The 21,021-nt window shown below is 36.2% G+C and overlaps 1 protein-coding gene across 16 annotated transcripts in view; it reads right to left on the bottom strand.

Annotated features, from left to right (window-relative positions):
- Positions 1–515: 515 nt before the first annotated feature.
- LOC136840709 (orphan steroid hormone receptor 2-like) overlaps positions 516–21,021 on the bottom strand; it is a 369,221-nt gene continuing 348,715 nt past the window's right edge. For 8 of the 16 annotated variants that reach the window (XM_067107516.1, XM_067107515.1, XM_067107518.1 and 5 more), the window contains 10 exons: positions 19,783–19,987; positions 18,463–18,665; positions 15,643–15,852; positions 12,039–12,275; positions 11,158–11,282; positions 7,804–8,027; positions 6,689–6,857; positions 6,232–6,340; positions 5,727–5,884; positions 516–4,036 (listed from right to left, as the gene is read on the bottom strand). In XM_067107516.1, the coding sequence (XP_066963617.1) occupies positions 3,944–4,036; positions 5,727–5,884; positions 6,232–6,340; positions 6,689–6,857; positions 7,804–8,027; positions 11,158–11,282; positions 12,039–12,275; positions 15,643–15,852; positions 18,463–18,665; positions 19,783–19,987 (1,733 nt within the window). In that variant the 3' untranslated portion in view covers positions 516–3,943. The remainder of the gene's footprint in view (positions 4,037–5,726; positions 5,885–6,231; positions 6,341–6,688; positions 6,858–7,803; positions 8,028–11,157; positions 11,283–12,038; positions 12,276–15,642; positions 15,853–18,462; positions 18,666–19,782; positions 19,988–21,021) is intronic. The other 8 variants (XM_067107524.1, XM_067107523.1, XM_067107526.1 and 5 more) reach the window with 2 other exon arrangements.

Below are 21,021 nucleotides of genomic sequence, written 5' to 3'. Positions count from 1 at the left end.
AAGCACTGGGCCTTATAGGTCATTTGGCACTGAAGGGAAAATTGGCAGTAAGGTGGTTCGAAAGGTGTAACAGGAGGAAAACCTCGCAGTTGCACTATGAAACAATTGTTAGAGAGGGTGGAAAGTCAGATGGAAGAAAGAAAATATGAATGGAGGTACAGTAAAAGGAATCAAAGATGTTGCAGCTAGGGGCCGAAGGGACGCTGCCAAGACCCTTAAGTAATGCCTACAGTGCATCACTGGAGGTGCACTGATGTCACTACCCCCTACGGCGGTTAAATATTAGGAGAACACTGGAAGAGTAATTCCTGTTCAAGCCAAGTAAAACCTTACCTCTAATTCTCCAAAGAATTAAATAGTGCAATGGATACAGCGTATTTGTACTGTTATAACTACACTACCTCCCGTCACTTTCAAAATGCTAGAAGATAATAAATCAAATCAGACAACGTCTGTACATTTTATATCTATAAAAGTCTTACAATAAATCAGTGAGTAAAAGAAAGTCACTTGCATTGTCTTTTCCAATTTATATTAAGAAATACATAATTACATCATAGATAAGTAATGAAATAAACAAACGATTCATGATTGTTGTTCTTAAATGATATATACAAGGGTGTTTCTCAAGAAAGTCTTGAGGTGAGGAAATGGCTGGGGATCTGAAAGGGACAAAAGATATGGTAAACACACTGGGTGAAATACCCTGCAACGTATTTCTAGTTTAGTGATGTATAAAATATAGATTCTGAGTATGAAAGTACAGTACTACTACTACCATAAATGTCCGTTTCAAATCCCCAGGAGTTAATTATGTGAGATGACAAGCAATGCAGAGTCTTTAATGGTTAGCACTGAGCCAAGACTCTCTGCTTATCACATCACATACTGCACAACAGAGAAGCTCCACTGTGAATTGATATATGAGCAGTAAGACTTATTTTCAAAAATTTCATATAAAAATACAATAAGTCTTTCATATACAAAAATGTGATTTGTATTTTCTTAAGGCATATCCATTATGAAAGTATCTTTTGATAATTCAATGTGATGGAAGAACCTTGCATGTTATACCTATGAGAAGTGTTTTTCTTTTTTGAATGGGACAATATGAGTTTCCTTTTTTGCTCTCTCCTAAATCGATACTTATTGAAAATCTTGTGAGACACTGTTCACAATGAAAAACACTGTTCACAATCAATGATTTACTGATTAATAACACATACAGTAGAAAAACAGTTTTACAGCCACCTCTAACGTGATTCGATTACTGAAAAATAAACTCTCTAATTAACCCCTCACTTTTCATGTAAAACTAGTGTTACTGTTATTTTTTACATTGGTAGAAAATTTCATTAAAAATGTATGAAATCCCTGTATATTTTTTGACATTTCTCATTTTTTTTTTGATATTTCACATAAAAATACCAGCATTACAAAAATATAAACACGAACTGACAATAAATGTAATATGTAGTTTAGATTCAGAAAATCACTTGAGTGCCCCAAAACTCTGCTGCTAAACATGGAATTCTTGTAAGGTTGACTAAATATGGCTTAACAGTCTTGCCAAATGACTAGTTCCTTATTCTCACAGTAACTTTGGTGCAGTCTTGATTGCATGATCAAATTATTCAGCATCCATAAATTCAGTAACTGGATTCCGTGATTCTGCAACAGAGTGCAACAAACACTAGTGGTATAAAGCCATACCAAATTTTAATTTACCGATCTTGGGAAGTGCAGTGGCAGACCCGCCCAACTAATCTTGTATACCACAATGGGTGCACGTCAAAATTCGTGTCGCAACACTAAAGTTACAACCAGTTGGAAGAAATGCACAATATAAGTAAAATAAAGCAATGTCATAATGCCAAATATATCTGATGAGGTCAGACTAGAGTAGATTATCAGGAGTACAGTAGTTGTTTGTTCAGCAGCCAATACAAACTACAAATTGGGTTTCCGCAATCTCTTGCTTCGATTTAATGAAAATAAAAACAAAAAATTAAACCTTTCTTACGTGGTACTTAGTAGTAATCAAGATACAACAGCAATTAAAACATGTTAACTTCATAAATTAAAAAGAAACATATTCCATAATCCTAACACCGGAAATGCTGACAAGACAACTATAGTTCTTGTGACATGCAAGAGTAAATTTTAGTTGACCAACAAAATTTTCCAGGGATACTGTGATTCTTGCAAGCCATTGACCTGTCACATTAAATATAATACTGATATCAATATAGTACAGCACTGCATATCAAAGAGAAAATTATACATTTCCAATAATGACAAGAAGACAAAATCAAAAATAAAGCACCACCCTATATACAAAATAGGAAACTGAATTTCAACGCATATATTTTTCAGCCGGAAAGGAGATAGTGCACTGTAAAAAGATTCTGGTCATCGTAAAATTAACAGTCAAATCAAGTAACCTAAGTGAATTTACGGTGGATGTCTTAATACATGACTTTGCTCGATGAAACTTTTAGTCTAACCCCAGGCAAGATGAAGTAAGGACAGATGATTCACGTAGTAATTCAGACAGACCTACTATACAAAAAAATTCTTTGAATGATCCCTGAATAGTTAAGCTTTGCAAGGTCAACTTCCTTATGATTTTGTCTTAGTTCATGTTTTACTTACACCCCCAAAAGTAATGTAGCCATTATTGTACCTGTATCACCAAGTGAAGTTATATTAGAAAAATAAAATTTTCAAAATCTATGTAACTCAAGTGTCACTGAGAAACCTCTCAACCAGTAACTATATTTTATGCCCTTTTTCCCATCTCATCAACTAGTCCTGGAAACAGCACAAGTCCAGAGACCTGTTGACTTGGGTGTAATCCTTAAATATATATAAAAGCAAAGAAAAATATGCTTTAAACAAAACTTGAGAGAATCACTAGTTTGTATCTGGACCCATCTTCACTTTACAATGATTGATGATAAAGGTAAAAACAAGTATTAATAGTAATCACATATTAGAGTGCCTGAATTTTTAACATACTCATCAACCATTTCAAACAGGACTAATGAACAACCTAGAAGTAGGATGCATTAAGCCTCTTTTGCACCATCAGTATTCGAGTGAACATTTCTAAAGTTCACGGAAGCCCAGAGTTTCCATGATCAGCACTATTTGTGATGAGATCAACATAAATGAACACTGAACCAAGTGTCAATAAGGCTCACTGTTTCACAACAGCATAAATTACTATCAAAGGTAAATTACCATTTATTGAAACTCAGTCCACCATCACTATGTTGCATCTTTTCTGGACTATATCTTGCAAAACAAGAGCAATCACAAAAACTGGCCTTTAATCACATTAATGTATTGATAATTGAACAGCCTTTATTTATTATGCAGTTAAAGACTGTAATATACTGAAAATGTACATCAACTGCAACTTACTTAAAATAATGCTTAAGAAAGTACCCTGATCCACTGGAGAGTTGAACAAGAATAATGTGGAGCAAAGACAACTTACTACAACATCCTTGGCAGGGAGTCGCCACCCACACAATGCAGCAACATCCACCCACCAAAGTGATAGGGCTAAATCTTTTTCTTTCATCACCACCTTTGTTTTTAGCAAGAGAAGCTCGTGAAGTACAAATTCACAGCACAAATTGTCTCACCTTTTCCAAGTGGGTTTACTCTCAGTCTGGCCATAACTTCATCACTCCCTTACAATAAGTATTTTATTGTACTGGTAGAACTTGGTTCAGCACTTGTATGTCAAAATAGACGAACATCAGAGTAAACTTAATGTCTTTTTCAACGTTTTCTTTCAAGAGGCTGACAGCAGCTATGCACACTGCCGTCTTACTTTTGAGGAGACCGATGCATAAATATAAACATCCTCCACAACGATTGTAGTCTCTTTGGCCCTCCACTGTACAATGTGTACAGTACCCAAGCTTGACTATTCAGTCATTTCCATTTTCATTATGTACGGGATAACGGAGTCAATTTGAACATTACCTATCAATCCAGCAAAGAAGAGTTCCTCCATAACCTGAAAATACATAAATGCATTATAAACACCACATTACTGAAGTACCTACAAGATACAAAATGTCTTACTCCAGAAAATTCAAAATGATACAAACTGCATCAAATTCTAATGAAATTTAAATAAAACAGATGCCTAACCCTTATAAACTGTAAAATTTAATCAACTTTAAATACTGTATTACAGGTTACAATTTATTCTTTGTAAAGAAATGAACTGAAATATTCGAGAGACAGAGATTTTAGAAAACTTCAGCACAATTTATGGTCTGGTACAAGTTTTCAATCTCTTATCCGTAATTCTATACCAAAGATCAATCTTAAATTAAAAATAATGAAATAGGTAAGCTTAAAATGATGAAGTTGCCTTTCATGGCCGGTAGGCTAATAAAGCTTTCCACTGGATTTAAGTAAATAAAAGTGTCTCAGAACACAGTTTAGCACCAATTATCTAATGCAAAACATATACTGCGCACTACTTTGAAAAAGTTGGAAGTGTTTTAAACACATGAAACAGTTTGTCCCATAATCATTATATCAATCACATTTTCAATATTCCTAACACTACAGTATTCTTTAGCGAGTGTGCTGGTCTGGTCTTACTTATCATTATCATTAGTCTAGTTTACGCAAGATATGAAGGCCTCATTCATCACCATCATTAGGTCTAATTTTCTTATGCTGATTACAAATATCTTAAAACTGTCCCTGCTACAATTCAACATTCATTCAATATCCTGTACTAGATTCAAAAATAATGTTTTTTACACCGATACAAATCTTACATACATTTACTTATATCTAAACGGTGTCTAAAAGAAACTACAAAAAAAAAAAAGGCAGTTATAATAACAAATGATATCTCTGTCACAAAGAAGAAACTTTCTTTAACCTGTCCTGTCAAACGACTCTGTCAACTGTATACCAAAGAACAATTATGTCTGCAGAATCTAGTATTTCCTCTGAGAAGAAATTAAGCTTATCTCTTAGAAAACTAGCTGTAAGGGAGACTGGTATTGCAGAAGAATAATGGTATGAGAAGGAAGTAGCCATCTTTTTTATTAATTGTGCATGCCATGGATTAAAATGGAGTAGTAAAAAGGCAGTTGGATGAACTCTTGATGCCAATGTCAGTTTGTAATATCAGGTAAAAGAATGAGAATATTTGAAAGGTGATGAGTCTAAGGTACTATCTGACTACTTTTTCACTCATTGCATTATCTATGGAGCAGTTTACTTATATGTCTGGTTAGCCTCCATTAAAAGACATTAAGCCCTACGTAAAGTTAAAAGATAGCAGTACATACAGTAATCTTTATCTAGGATGTTTCCTTACGCTAAAATCTGTTGGTTTGGCAGTTAGAATTTTATTCCACATTACATTAGTAATGGAAATTTCCTTTACACTATATGCTCTTTTATTTCTTGGTCATATCTTGTTACTAAAAGAGAATTTTATTCTACATTTTGGGACGAACGTATTAAGCAAACATTCACTAATTTTCCAGACAGCAAATCATTAGAGAATTAAATGCACTGAACAGGTTATTTCTGGCTTTTTTTTTATATAATCTGATCAGAAGTAAAAGTCCATCACTAATTCCCCCACAAACTCGGGACAAAATTAGTCATGTAATCATAATAACTTAGAATCCTTAAAAATATAAATCTAAAATGAGAACACTCTGATGTACCTGTGGATGAAGTGCTCTTAAAGGTGGTAACTTGAGTAGCAATTTCGTGAATCTTTCTGGTGTTTCAGCGTACGCATCTTCGACGTGATGCCTAAGCTCTTGAGCTGCGCGCTCTTGTAGTCGTTCTATCTGGTTACGTTTACTTCCTGAGACATGTTCTGTAAAAGGCAGTTTATTCATTACTACAATTGTAATTTAGCATTCATAAACACTGTAAGCAAAACCAATACTGACATCTACAGTGACGAAAGTACGGCGATAAAGTTACAAAAATTTGGTAAAAAATCTACACTCTATAGCATAAGAACATTCAACCGTTTAATCTTAAGACATACAAACACCATAGCAGTGGTTTGTGCTTTGAAACATGATCGTGCTGATTAAATTCCTACTCATTACGTTCAGTTCCGCAGAAAATTAACACTGTAAGTGGCCCAGCATCTGAAGCACATACAGTATCTATGTACCTGCATCTACAATCATAAAAACACTGTATCCTCCTTACCACACTGGAAGAGCACGATTGTCTTTAAGTATGCATATTCATGTTCATCAGGTTGTAGCTTAGACATCGCAGATACAAAATCTTGTAAGCGGGTTATGTGATCCGACACCTGTGGAAAAAAAAATGACTGTAAGTATGGTAACTACAGCTAACATTTAACATTACATAAAACGGAAAGAGAAACCCACAAGATTCCTGTGTATAACTCGTTTACTTGTAAATATTTACATGTAAACAAGTTATACACAGGAATCTTGTGGGTTTCTCTTTCCATCTTCAGAAGAAAACGGAAAGAAGTTTTTGTTTGATTACATAAAATATGTAATGGTGTATTATTTACCTCAAAACACAAATCAGTATTTATAAGTATCTCCGAAAACATACACTATGCATAAACTGTACTTGAGTATCCAAGTCATACAGGATTATGTACATTCCGAAAAGCGCAGTATAATACCTGTTTAAACCGAGATGGCGTGAGCTTTTCAGTGGCAGCAGCCTGTGTAAGATGCGATACAATAGCAGTTAAAATTGTATCGAGGGACATGATGTGATTACATTGAGCCATGCCAAGTGTGAAGAGTTCAGACCAACAACCCCTTACAAGAGTAACCTGTGTCTCTTGGCTGCAAGAGAAAAAAATCTTTGAGTAAAACACTTATTGCAATAAGCTTGTATGTATATGAAAATAAAGACATGATATTAATATAAATATCTACAAAATTTATCATAAAAATGCAACTATTCATGCCTTTACAAGGGCTATACAATCCTTATTCCACAAGCATGCATATACTTTCAAAGAACTAACTCTAGCAAGACAATAGACTTTAAATTATCTGATATATTTTATCTCCAAATTTTAATTGTTTGTTTTGTAACAAACTATAATCATATAAAAAAGTCAAGAACCACCTCAAGCTATTCTTACTGTAAAGGAGAGAGTATATAAGGTGTTTTATATACACCATTTACCCATTAAAAATCTTTTACAAGCTCATTAAACTATGGTAAACAGCACATTTGAAACTTGATACTGCAAACTTTCATTAGTTGCTTCTCTTGCCCTGATCAGATATGGAGTTCCAGCCTGCATTAAAACTTTTACCCACAATACAAACACCAAAAGAAAAGCTTTCAAAAGAATGAAGAGAGACAAGGTGTCTTCATGAAAGGACCACTTCCCTCTTGGAAGAGGTCTATTCATTTAAATAATGTTCTCTTTCATCCTGTAACCTGTTACTATACTCTAACTGAACATCAACCACATAATTATTTTCAACTACTGTACTTACACCAGTATAACTGCATTATAACAAGAGGAAAGGTCTAAAATTTAGAAAAACTGTGACTAATCTGTCTTAACTTGTTCACATTAAGAGTTGACAGTCATTCAAGAACATGGTAAAAGCACTGTAACACACCATTCATTGTCTAAAGCAATCTGATGAGTGCAGCTTAGAAGCACCGTTAATATATTCTGCTGAAAAGTCTAACCTTGATATGCATATAGCAACTGTATTCTGATAACAAGTTTCTGACAAAAAATCAATAAGTACACTAATAACCCACCTTAAACACTGAAAGGTAGGGATGTTGCGTGCCCAATGGATTGATAGGAACAGCAATCTGGATGCGGATTCACAAATGTAATGTACATTGAGGTAGGCGGGCATTGGGGACGGCGCAGTCAAGTTGAATGGTACTAAGCTATCTGCTAACAATGGGCCGTCTACTTCATACGTACTGTCGCTCTCATTGTCGTCGTATTCTCCATTTTCTGAACCATTATACTGCTGTAACAAAGATATATTCATTATTATTTGTTAAATGCCATGATGTTAATTAAACAAAAGCACCAAAAATTAAAAGTCATAACTTTTAAAAATATTTAAATATTAAAAGTTTATTTTTCAAAGACTAATTCCTACAACACAACCTGTAAACTGGATAATGCCTTGTTCACCTGTTATTTTCAGCTATATGTATCATTACTTCACTTGGGTTTTCATTTTACATAAAGTGTACTTTCATAACTATTCTTTGTACATCATCACGCTTTTTCATAAACGCCTTCATTTTGCTTGTCATCCCATAGGCTTCTGCTGCACAAAGTTGTACAGGCATTATGTATGTATTCTCCAGTCTGCTTTTTCTACTACTTGTAAAAGAATATTTTTATTTGTCAGTAACCTGGCTATCTCTTTCAATTTCATCCAGATTATGGTTACTCTTTTTCTTAATGGCATACCAACCCAGCTTCCTTGCGGAGTGTCACTACGTGAGCAGAAATATTCTATCAATTTAATGGCCTGTGGCATCCTGCATCAATACGATAAACAAAAAAGGCTCATGCTGATAACCGATGCACACCAACACTTCCGTCAAATCTTGTCAATGCACCTGGCAACGTCTTCACTCTAGATCTTGCGGTATGGAAAATTAATATCAACAGCATAATGAGTCTTTCTGATACCCTCTCTTTTTGTACTGCCACGAGTGTTTGCCCTGGTTTCCTGTTAAATTCCATTTCAAGATCCACAAATCTATTGTAAAATCTCTTCCTCTCTGCATGGTACTTATGCTGTAGCTGTCTCAGTGTGAAGGCTCCTTCTGTTGTTAACTCTAGAAAGATGCTGAAGTAGACTGCTTCTGTTGTTAAACTCTGGAAAGAAGCTAAACTGTCAATTACCACTTTCAACAATTTTTCTGTTTTTCCTCCAAGACTTTTTCCAATATTTCATGGCATTCTCTTATTCCTCTGTAGTTCCCACACTGTAGTAAATTATCTCTTCTTTTATATATTATTACTATTCAGCTATTTTCACATTCCTCTGGTCCTCTCTTCCTTTGCCAAGTTTTCATATACATGTTACTCTCCTTCTTTGTCAGGTTTTCATGTATTCTGTTCTCTAGCTGCATTTATTAAACTGCATGTTATCCAAGATGGTCCTGGGGTTTTCCACTTCCTACATTCCTCTGGACTCTTTTGGCATCTTCAGACGTTACCTTTATCATACAAACATCCTCACGTTAATATTCATGCTCCTTATTTTCAAATTACTGTCCCAAAGGCTCAGTATCATCTTTTCAAGTTAACTTCTCCATGTTCATTTGTATGTACTTTGTCCCTTTCACATATTTTCCATCTTTTCTCAGCCACCTGACTAACCTGAAGATTTTCTCTTTTTCCTGCTGTACTGAGATTCTCTTTCCATTCCTTCTAAACCTACTCTTTTAGCCTGTTCTGCCTTTTAGCCTCCTTTCTCTTCTCTTAGCATACATCTTTATCCTCTCCCCTGGCTGTCTTCTTCCCAAGTCTGATTTACCCTTTTCTTCATAAAATTTTTCAAGCAGTCTAACCTGAAAGACCTGAAGGCCATGAACCAACCCCATCTTGAATCACCTTCTCCAAGAATCTTGAATGCTGTATTCTTGTGGGAGCTTTTCAGTCAGAGAGTATAGGGCAACCTAAGCTCTTCTCTTCCACTCTCCACTAGAAGTTCGTTACATCTAACATACTATTAATGGGTGATGTCCTAAGAGTCTATGGCAAATCTAATGACCATAGTCATGGACTACATCTAACTCTTCTTGTGTCTGACAAGTTGATTAGAGTAACTGGACTATGGGGCCCATTTCTGATCTGCACTTTTATCATAAATCATCACCAGCATAAACTACCTGTAATAAAATTCTTCCATTCACACTGTTCCCTTGATTTCGCTTCCAAAAATTGTCTATTACGAGCTTAAGGTTTTGTGTCAGCTCTCCAGGTAAAACCGAACGCTGAGCTAATAACCTCACATGAGTTATTAGCCTAAACCGATTCAAAAGATGTTTCTGTTATACTGCTTAACTATTAGCAGTAAAGTGTACTTGTGTTTTAAATAACCCCTCATCAGCATATAAAAATTTAAGAAGTGCATTTTCCTTCCAGTGCTTGATGCTTACATCAGCATCATTTGACAAAACAGGACACACTATAAAATGTCAATGCTAGATGCTGTGTCCAAATTCATGGAGAAATTGAAAATTTCCCATACATATTAAGGAAACAAAGATTTAAAAGAAAATATACATCTGGGCAAACCTTAAGAATTCAGTAGAAATCTGAAAAATTCTTTGTTTTTCATTCCATGTGAAATATAAAAATGATGGTAACTCACTCCAGTTACAATACTGTATATCATTGGTAGTTTCTCCCACAAAACAGAAACCAAAACCTGCACTTTGTTTACGTAGTCTTGTTTGTACTGGGTAAAAGTGTTCAGAGTTTTGTAGATGGTCTCATAAAGATCAATTCAAGTACAGTATACCAAATTTTAAAGTAATTTGTATTTTTCATAAATATACAAACCACAGCTTTCATAAATGGATTATTCCAGCACATATTAAGCTTCAGTTGTTACTGACAAAAAAAATTACAAAAGCCTCCTGGGTAGGGTCAGGTACTGCTCTGACCTCTGTTGGCCTACCTCAGCCATTGTGGAATGGAATACAGAGTTCAGGCCAAATGCCAAGCGCTGGGACACATGAGGTCATTCAGCGTTGAAAGGAAAATTGAATAAAAGGTTACAAAGGTGTAACAGGAGGAAAACCTCGCAGTTGCACTATGGAATAATCATTAGGAGAGGATGGATAGCAAGATGGAAGAAAGAGAATATGAATGGAGGTACAGTAAACGGAACGAAAGGGGTTGCAGCTAGGGGATGAAGGGACGCTGCAAAGAACCTTTAGTAATGCCTACATTGTACCGCGAGTGCGGTGCACTGACGGCACTAACCATTGTGTTCCCAGCTGTATACAGTACCAAACACAAACTTAATAAGACTCACTGGTCTGGTTAAACAACTTAATAATAAATTCATGCTAATGTTGTTTCCTGCATGAAAAGGGGAAAGGGTATAAGGTTATATCACTTACTTTTGATAGATTTTCCATGGCTTTTTTAATCTGCTTATCATTTGTGTGTCTGTCACCATCTCCATTAGTTGCGGGTGATTCCATTTCTTCTCTTCTAATCTCTCCATTACTAGTTTCATGCCATTCTGAAATCAATAAAGTTCGGTTACGTCGCTTGCAAGCAGTGACAACGCGTCACAAACGTGACAGTAACTAACAGAGCGAAAGATTGTTTTGCCTTACTAAAAACTGACCGTGTCAAACCCGAAAAAACTATCAACTTTACTGCAAACTATAGTGTGGTGAAATTTACGAGCAAATTCAGTTATGTACCCTATAAATTACATCTCTTCAATGCATCATAACCTGAAACAACTTATCTAAAATCAGACTGAATCAGAATTTGATCAAAGGAAAGTTTATATTATCCTGCATTTGAGGATTCCTTTTCAATATGGTGTATATTATAACCTCCATAGCAAGTACAATTTACATATTTTTCCCCTGACAGATTCATGGTCATCATATTTACAAAAAAGTCAAATTATTAAAACTAACCTAAAATTTGTCATTATTTTGTGTTACTGCAAACTTGACGATACAAACACCCTATCAAACTCACATACAATTACCATAAAGCCTTTTTCACCACCAATCGGCTAATACATTATATAAATTGTCCAACTCTGTCATTGCTTAAATTAAGATCTTCCCAAAAACCTGCATTTCATATATTATCTAAATTCACTTCCAGTATTTCTTAGGTCGACATTTCTCAACTGATCCCTCTTGATGATTCTACTTGCACATATAAACCCTTTTCTTCACACAACGATCAACAAACCTTCCAGACTTGCACTCACTAAACTACTATCTTAAACAAAAGCCTCATTAACCTTTACCTTGATCTTTGCTGTCCCTACAGAAAGCTCCCTCAAAGGCTTTAGCCATTTGAAGATGAAGTTCTGCAAGACTATTAGCAGGCTGGGAGGGAATATCTTTGCCGACAATGGGTGTTTTACTAGAGGCAAAGGAAGACTCCATTTCTGCGAAAGGGTGTACTAGAGGCATCGGTGGGCTCCCTTCTTTATCTCTTCGCTCGCCCAACACGCTATTTGGTTTTCGTTCTGACTGGACTGCTGTATTTACAACCAAATAAGTGGGATAAAAATTCATGTTAATTACCACAGACTTATTATCTATTTTTAATAATAAACGTACTCTAGAGCTAGAAAGTTTAAGATTGAGAACTTTACATTAAGATTTTCTGGATAAATTACGTGAGATTTTCTAGATCAATTACAGTCAGAATTTTCACTTCAAAACAACTTCATAAATTATTTGATACTGACGTTATACCATGATGCCCAGAGAGCAGTTGAACATGTGATGATAACTACCTTGAAGAGTCTGAGAAACCCTGACAAAAATTCCAGTACTATGTATATACTTCATCTAATATTTCTATATCATGAAAATTCTTTCACATCAGAAAAACAACGTACATGAACAAATTCATTCTGGTACTTCGGCTCACATTTTACATTTAAACTGATCTCAGGAAACTTGGAAAAAAGAACCCCCAAGATTCTTGCTCAAGAATTGTAATATCTTAAGTGCTATGAAATGAAATTGAAGTGCAAAAGAAATAAAAATAAAGAGAAAATTTCCATGTACTTTTATGTGTTCATTCCGGTAGACATCCACTGATGCCAGTACAAGTACCCCAAAATCATGACTTCAATAAAAAAAAAAGAGATGAACTAAATCTTTAGCTAGATGTTGCCCCAATGCAATTCTCCAAAAGGGGAGCCAAATGTGCATGTGTCTTTCATCATATGGAAATGTGCAGTTGGCACCCTCAGTTACTTTCTTAAGATGTGAAAAGAGTGTGAAAAGGACTGAAAATCACTTGCAAGAAATCTTCAAATATTAGACAATCCACCTGATCTTCCATTCAAAATAGAATTGAGTACCGAGAAAATATAAGAGAAACGCAACGGATGGTGTATTTCTCTTCTGATTCAGACCTAATCAAATCAAACAAAAGTTGTTTTCAGATGTGAGAGAAAGGTCATTTTCACAACCTGTGACAAACACAAGCCCATCAATTTACCAACTGACAATGAGTGTGAGTATTGAGACAAGACTTTTTATTAATCTGTGAAAATATAGTACAATAAATAAAACCAAACACCAATGTGCACTATGATGGGTAGTGTTGGTCAGAGTTGACTCCTGCACCTGACATCAAGCATCGCGGACAGCCGTAACCCCTGAAAGGGTTACACGGGATGTTGTAACTCTTTCGCGACTGTCGGCAATGTTTCAAGCCATGAGCCTGCATCACTGAACTTCCAGCATCAATCAATGACTGCCATGGATTTACTCAAAGATTTACTCAAAATCATTCGTTTAATGTCGTGTGTGCAATTCCATGCAACTTATGATGCTACATGGCCCCTCTAATTCAAGCAAAAGGCAAATCATTTTTGAGGGAGGTTGTAGCATGCAGTGGTGCAGGGAAGAGGGTAGTAGTCAGTCCTCAATGAGAGCTACACAGTCCAGGTCATCTCAGAGGAATGAACTCCCTGGATGAATTGAACGCAGGTAACACCCACTAGGACTAAGTTCCTTCAACCTCCGGTCACCGCCTGAGTAGCGACACGCAGCTTTGCACGAGGCAGAGGCGAGGGTATGAATGCTCAGAGTCAAGACATGCTGACCTGTTTGACCTTGATCATAGCTGACCTTGTATATGATTACCCAAATGTCTTAACAATAGGTCTTTCATGCTTAATGCTCATGCCACCAAATCACCATAGTCACCTGACCTGTTCACCCACATTTACTTAACTGAGACACAAATCAATTAAAATGACTTCTTGCTTGGTGTAGTACTTCTCTTTCGGTATAACTGAACGGCTTCAAAATGGCAATAAGAGAAAAATATGAAGTTTACAATGTTTCACTTTCAACATTTTAGGAAGTTAAATTGATTGCCGAGTGAAAATAAGAATCTTGCATATTTATCCATTAACAAATTACTCTTTTAGTCTTCAAAAATTATCAGCATTCCAAATAAAGTGTATTCATGTGGAAGCACTTGTCATACAGTGTTGCTTCTCATCACAAATCTTAAGTGATGTTTCTGGTGCATTTGGCATAAATTAAAAGTTACTAATTTCTACTAAGTTAAAAATTGAGCAAACTTTTTATAATCAAAACCTTACATGTCATAAAGGGTGAATACTAATTAGCAGATGCCTCAGATTCTGGCAAATGGACTAATTAGGATGCACTTACCACAAACATATAGGGCACTGTTTTGTTTTTACATACAATATAAGAGGCTGTCACAAGGGTACCAGTCCTGTAGGGTCAGAGGTCATGTGGCATCTATGGCCAAGGTTCCAGGGTGGCTGTAGCATCTCCGCATCATGCACAGAGGCGTGTGCTCTCACAGGGGTGTGGTGGCCAGTACAAGGGGATAAGGTAGATAAAAAAGGAAGGAGGGAGAGGAGAGAGGGTCTGAAGCCAGGAAAGAGGAGGAACAGAGGGTAGCTATGGGTCAGATGGCAAGAAGTGACTTGATTAGTTCGGGTACAGTACTGTGCAACATCCCAGTACTGTACGGTCTAGTGAACGTATGAGGACCACTCACGAACACTTGGCAAACAGAATTTGATTCGCTGCCACTCCTTTGTCATAAGAAGGACCTGACTGACCAACTTTGGCTGCATGAACATAGAACGAGTGAAACCACACAGACAACTGTGAAAGGTCAACTAAGAGCCTACATTACTCACAGAGATCTAGAGTGAGGGAGCTTCTAAACAGGGCTGTATTACGACTATGATGTACTGTACACGTAATCTAGCACTGTCTTACACTACTTTTGTTAAACCTCAGTAACTGGAGAAGCAACTATTCTGCTTGGATTTATACAGTACCTACTTGATCAAATACATCAAGTCCCATCAAGCTATTACTGTATCCATAATCTAAAAAAGTTAAGCAAATATGAACTCAAAAAAAAAAAGAAACAAGTGCAATTTACAAACATACAACCAATTCATATGGCAGCTGATAGGATTTCTTAACTTAATGACTGATGAATTCTCTTTGATTATTTACAGGAAAGATGGTTACTTTTGTTAATTACTCCATTTGAACTTTACATTAAGGTTATTTGTTATGTGGACTGGAGACAACAGACAAACAAACACAAAGCCAACACATACTATCATGTTACTTTACAATTAGGAATTAAGTCCTTGATAGTCATCATCATCATGAGAGAGAAGCAATGAGTAGTAGGCTGACAGGATGAGGGAGAAGCGCGAATACTATTCGGTCGCGTCTCCTCAAGCAGCAGCAGCAGCGAGTAGCGGCAGCAGCAGCAACAGTTCATTAATTAAGAATCGGGTTAACCCCTGGCACTGGCCACCAACTTAACATTAGGGTGCCTAAGACTAAGAAAACAAAAGACAAAACACCACAAACTTTTGTACAAATCCTTAGTATCGTTCTTACAGTCGCTGCGCATGCCCATCGCTAGACACTTTTGCAGCCGGCAGTACTGGCACCTGTTGCGGTGGTGTTTGGTAACTTCGCAGGTCTTGTTTCCCCTGCATGTGTAGCCCAGCTGTTTGCGAATGGAACGTTTGAAGAATCCCTTGCAACCTTCGCAGCTGATGGCTCCGTAATGGCGACCTGAGGACAGGAGAGAGTTCTGAAGTGCCTTTGGTAATAACTGTAGAGCAGCAGGCTTCAATATCCCCAGGAACAATTATAATGCAAAAGAACAGCTAAGGAATAGCACAGTGGTGTGAATAAATAATATTAGGTTAACAGCTGAGAGCTTGAAAATAAAATACATCAAGAAAGGTTAAAGCAGACATTTGGAATATTTTGCACAAGTGCCCACCTTTATACTAAAGAGTGTTTGGAGGAGTAATATATCAATTTGTGTGTGTTACACTCCATTTATAGTAGGCTACTATTCTTATAATCATTACTGTGGATAAATATTACATGAGACAATACATAAGAGTTTGCTTCATAATGTTTATAAATTCTGTAGCCCATACTGAAAGTTTGCAAGATGATATGCTAAAGCCAAGAGGTTAAGGAATACAATAACTTAATTAAGTAAATACAGTAAACATTCGTATTCGCGGGGATGCGTACCACACACCCCCCCACGAATAGCTAAAATCCGCGAATACCTAAAAGCCCTCTAAAACACTTAGAACTGCCTATTTTGAGAGTTTAAACACAAGAAAAACCCTCTAAAAATGCTTATATCTGAGTATTTGAATAGTTTTATCACAAAAAGTGCATTTAGTCATGAAAATGATATGAAAATACAGTAATTAGTGAATATTTCTCAGTGAAAAATGCCGCGAATGGCCGAATTTTCCGCGAATAATGGGTAGATATGTTCCACAGAGAAATCCGCGAATGCTTGAGTCCGTGAATCGTGAGAACGCGAATACGGGGGGTTTACTGAGTTGACCCCTGGTATTCGCGGGAGATGTCTACCACTAGCCACTGCGAATGGCTAAAATCCGCGAATGCTTAAAACTCCTCTAACAACACTTATAACTACCTATTTTGATATTTCAAAACACTGAAAAAATCATCTAAAAATGCTTATAACTGAGTATTTTAATAGTTTTATCGCAAAAAGTGCATTTAATCACAAAAATATGAAAATACAGTAACTTATGAATATTTCCCTGTGAAAAATACGGCAAATAGGCGAATTTTCTGTGAATAACGTAAATACTGTATATGTTCCGTAGAGAAATCCGCGAATAGGGATATATTAATTTCTCGCCAACTCTGCACTGAACATGGGGCATAAAATGCAAGATAAAAAGTAGGAATATATTAGCTTGCATCTAAACTAGCTAAATACCCCCAATCTTTTTTTTAAATGAGACATATATATAGGCTTATGGCAGGAAATCTGAGTACGGCTGCCGATTGCCGAGGCCTAGTAACCTTTGGCGTTGGCCACGAGGATTCTAAATTAGGCCTATGTTCAGTTTAGGTTGATAGTTAAATTGAACATAACCAAACAAAGGTGCTCTATAGAGTTCATTGTTGATTTAATTACATTTACAAATCAGTTTACAGGCTGTTACTTCTGCAGAATAGGCCTTACATTTACACAGGAAGGTTAAACTTGGGTCATCCAGAATAGGCCTAAAATGGCTCGCTGCTACGTGATGGCTTTATACTGACATTTTAACGAGTTATAACTATTTACCTGAATGGATAAACATAACGATATTCATAGAAAAACAGTCCTTTCACTAAATTGAGGTTCAAATAATAATTTGTTTACATCTTAAACATAAACAAACAAAATTTGTAATGTTTCTCTACTCTTGGGCCTAATTCATTAATACACAAAAGTTGGATACCTGTATATACAATTTACAATCTACTTTTACCAAATTAATTTAATATTGTACCATAGGAAAAATAGGGTTACAATCCTCTCTTATCATCGGAATTTAAAAACGTCCCCGTAAATATTTACGTAAATATCGAGGCTACGGAAATAGACCTAATGGTTGAAATAACATCCACTAGGAAGACGTAGAAAAAATATATAAAATCAAATAAAGCTCTGGACAGTGATGGTTAAAAATGTATACATATTGAAACACATGAAATGTTGACAAATAAAACTTAAAATAAAGGCGAAAGGAATGTCAATAAGCATTTTAGCTAAACTTAAGGGTGGTGATATCCATTGCACTTTTTTTGCTTTATACGAAATCAACTGGATCGTGTTTAATAAATTATCTCTCTTGAAGTTGTATTTACGGACAGCGAATATCATAGAATAAGAGGTAATTTGAGGAGAATGGATAATTAAAACGGAACAGATTCTTAAAACACGAACCGTGCCTATTACATATACAAATTAGCAGGAGGAATAACTTCCGGGTGTTCACGAAATATGGCTTTTATGAATGGTGTAATCAGTTCACTTGCCCAAACAAAATATTATTCGCAATTAGACAATGGTGAATTCACAGAGGCATGAATTATTTTTTCTTACAGAATTAAAGAAGGTCACTTTTGACCTCGACGTCAAAGTAAATCGAGAAGAAGAAGAAGAAGAAGATACTTCACCTTACGGAAACAAAACATTAATTTTGCATTTCTACAGTGATGAATTCACAGAAACATGAATTATTAATCCCTACTGAATTAAAGAAGGTAATTTCTTTCCCCGATGACAAATTCAATCGAGAAGAAGAAGAAGAAGAAGAAGAAGACATTTTAAAAAAAATGACGCACCTGACGCGCGATCGCCACAGACGACGCAGAGATCCATCGCCACAGGCATCCCGGTGTTTCGAGACGTGTACTGCCTGGAGTTATCCACATCCAAGGCATCCAGGTCATTGCTGGAGGAGTGGGCAGCCGCTGCGGCAGCCGCTGCCGCTGCTGCCACGGTTCCTCTCTCCTGCAGCTCCTTCAGCCGGCCGACCCAGTCATTCCTGCGGAACGCCAAGAGCGAATTATTAAATACATCTCGGGTATCCGTACGCCATTACTGACGAATCAGAGGAATATTTTCAATATGTCTCAAATGTAATGGGCGTACAAAAAGCTATACAGACGTCAGAAGGGTATGATTACAAGGATTTGAGATAATATGGAAAAATTCGTTAGTTATCAAGTGATGACAATCATAATTATCTTCATGGTCATACTCCTTCATTAGGCAATCATTATATATAACAACTACAAAACACACACACACACATTCTAGAAACACAAAGGTCTGTCATTCCTATTAAGGTTGCGGTGTACATTTACATACATGAATGTAGCGTCCTACTTCTGTTGCAGCTGATGGGGACAACGTCCCCCCGACAGTAATGGCACATTACAAAACTGCAGACATAACCTCCCTCCCTCCCCCCCCGACATAAATGGCACATTACAAAACTGCAGACATAACCCCCGCCCCCTTGACAGTAATGGCAAATTACAAAACTCCACACATACGGCCCCCAGACAGTAACGGCAGATAAACCCCGAGACAGTTGTGGCACATTACAAAACTCCACACATACGGCCCCCAAAATAGTAACGGCACATTACAAACACCCCATACAGTACTGGCACGTCACAAAACTGCAGACATAACCCCCCCTAGACATAAATGGCACATTATAAAACTGCAGACATAACCCCTAGACTAATGGCAAATTACAAAACTGCAGACATAACCCCACCATAAATGGCACATTACAAAACTGCACACATACCCCCAGACAGTTATGGCACATTACAAACCCCCGGACAGTACTAGCACATCACAAAACTGCAGACATACCCCCAGACAGTTATGGCACATTACAAACCCCCGGACAGTACTAGCACATCACAAAACTGCAGACATACCCCCAGACAGTTATGGCACATTACAAACCCCGGACAGTACCGGCACATCACAAAACTGCAGACATACCCCCACACAGTTATGGCACATTACAAACCCCGGAGAGTACTAGCACATCACAAAACTGCAGACATACCCCCAGACAGTTATGGCACATTACAAACCCCCTCAGACAGTACTAGCACATCACAAAACTGCAGACATACCCAAGTATGGATGAATTGGCGAGCTGCGCAGCGGAGTTTCCGAGAACCGAAGAGTTGCCAAGGACGGGTGTGCTGCCCAAAAGGAGAGTGGGCGCTGCGCTAAGCATCGTGTGGGTGAAAAGCGCTGGGTTGGTTACCATAAGGCCAGCAGCTGTGGTTACGAGCAGGGGATTCGACAACTTGCTTGTGCTATCCACCTGGTCACCTGTGGAAGAGACAGAAGAAATAGACGATCAGTACAGTTCATTCCTCACGACTGCTGGTGTGTCGAGAGTTTTCCCATCAGAAAACTGATCTGAAGCAGTTATGTTTATTCATTCCTATCAACTGTTATATTAATTCATTCCTATCAACTGTTGATTGAGTAATCATCTCATTACATAACTGTTTTAAAACAATTATATTAATTCATTCCTATCAACTGTTGATTTATTAATTATCTCATTACATAACTGTTTTAAAAAATTATATGAATTCATTCCTATCAACTGTTGATTTAGTAATATCTCATTACAATTATATGAATTCATTCTATCAACTGTTGATTTAGTAATTATCTCATTACATAACTGTTTTAAAAAATTATATGAATTCATTCCTATCAACTGTTGATTTAGTAATTATCTCATTACATAACTGTTTTAAAACAATTATATGAATTCATTCCTTCAACTGTTGATTTAGTAATTATCTCATTACATAACTGTTTTAAAACAATTATATGAATTCATTCCTATCAACTGTTGATTTAGTAATTATCTCATTACAAAACTGTTTTAAAACAATTATATTAATTCATTCCTATCAACTGTTGATTTATTAATTATCTCATTACATAACTGTTTTAAAACAATTATATGAATTCATTCCTATCAACTGTTGATTTAGTAATTATCTCATTACATAACTGTTTTAAAACAATTATATGAATTTATGAATTCATTCTATCAACTAATTTAGCAATTATCTCATTACAAAAACTGTTTTAAAACAATTATATGAATTCATTCCTATCAACTGTTGATTTAGTAATTATCTCATTACATAACTGTTTTAAAACAATTATATGAATTCATTCCTATCAACTGTTGATTTAGTAATTATCTCATTACATAACTGTTTTAAAACAATTATATGAATTCATTCCTATCAACTGTTGATTTAGTAATTATCTCATTACAAACCTGTTTTAAAACAATTATATGAATTCATTCCTATCAACTGTTGATTTAGCAATTA

This window comes from Macrobrachium rosenbergii, chromosome 8 (assembly GCF_040412425.1).
Source record: "Macrobrachium rosenbergii isolate ZJJX-2024 chromosome 8, ASM4041242v1, whole genome shotgun sequence".
Lineage (NCBI taxonomy): Eukaryota > Metazoa > Arthropoda > Malacostraca > Decapoda > Palaemonidae > Macrobrachium > Macrobrachium rosenbergii.
This window is presented reverse-complemented; position numbering and strand designations above follow the sequence as displayed.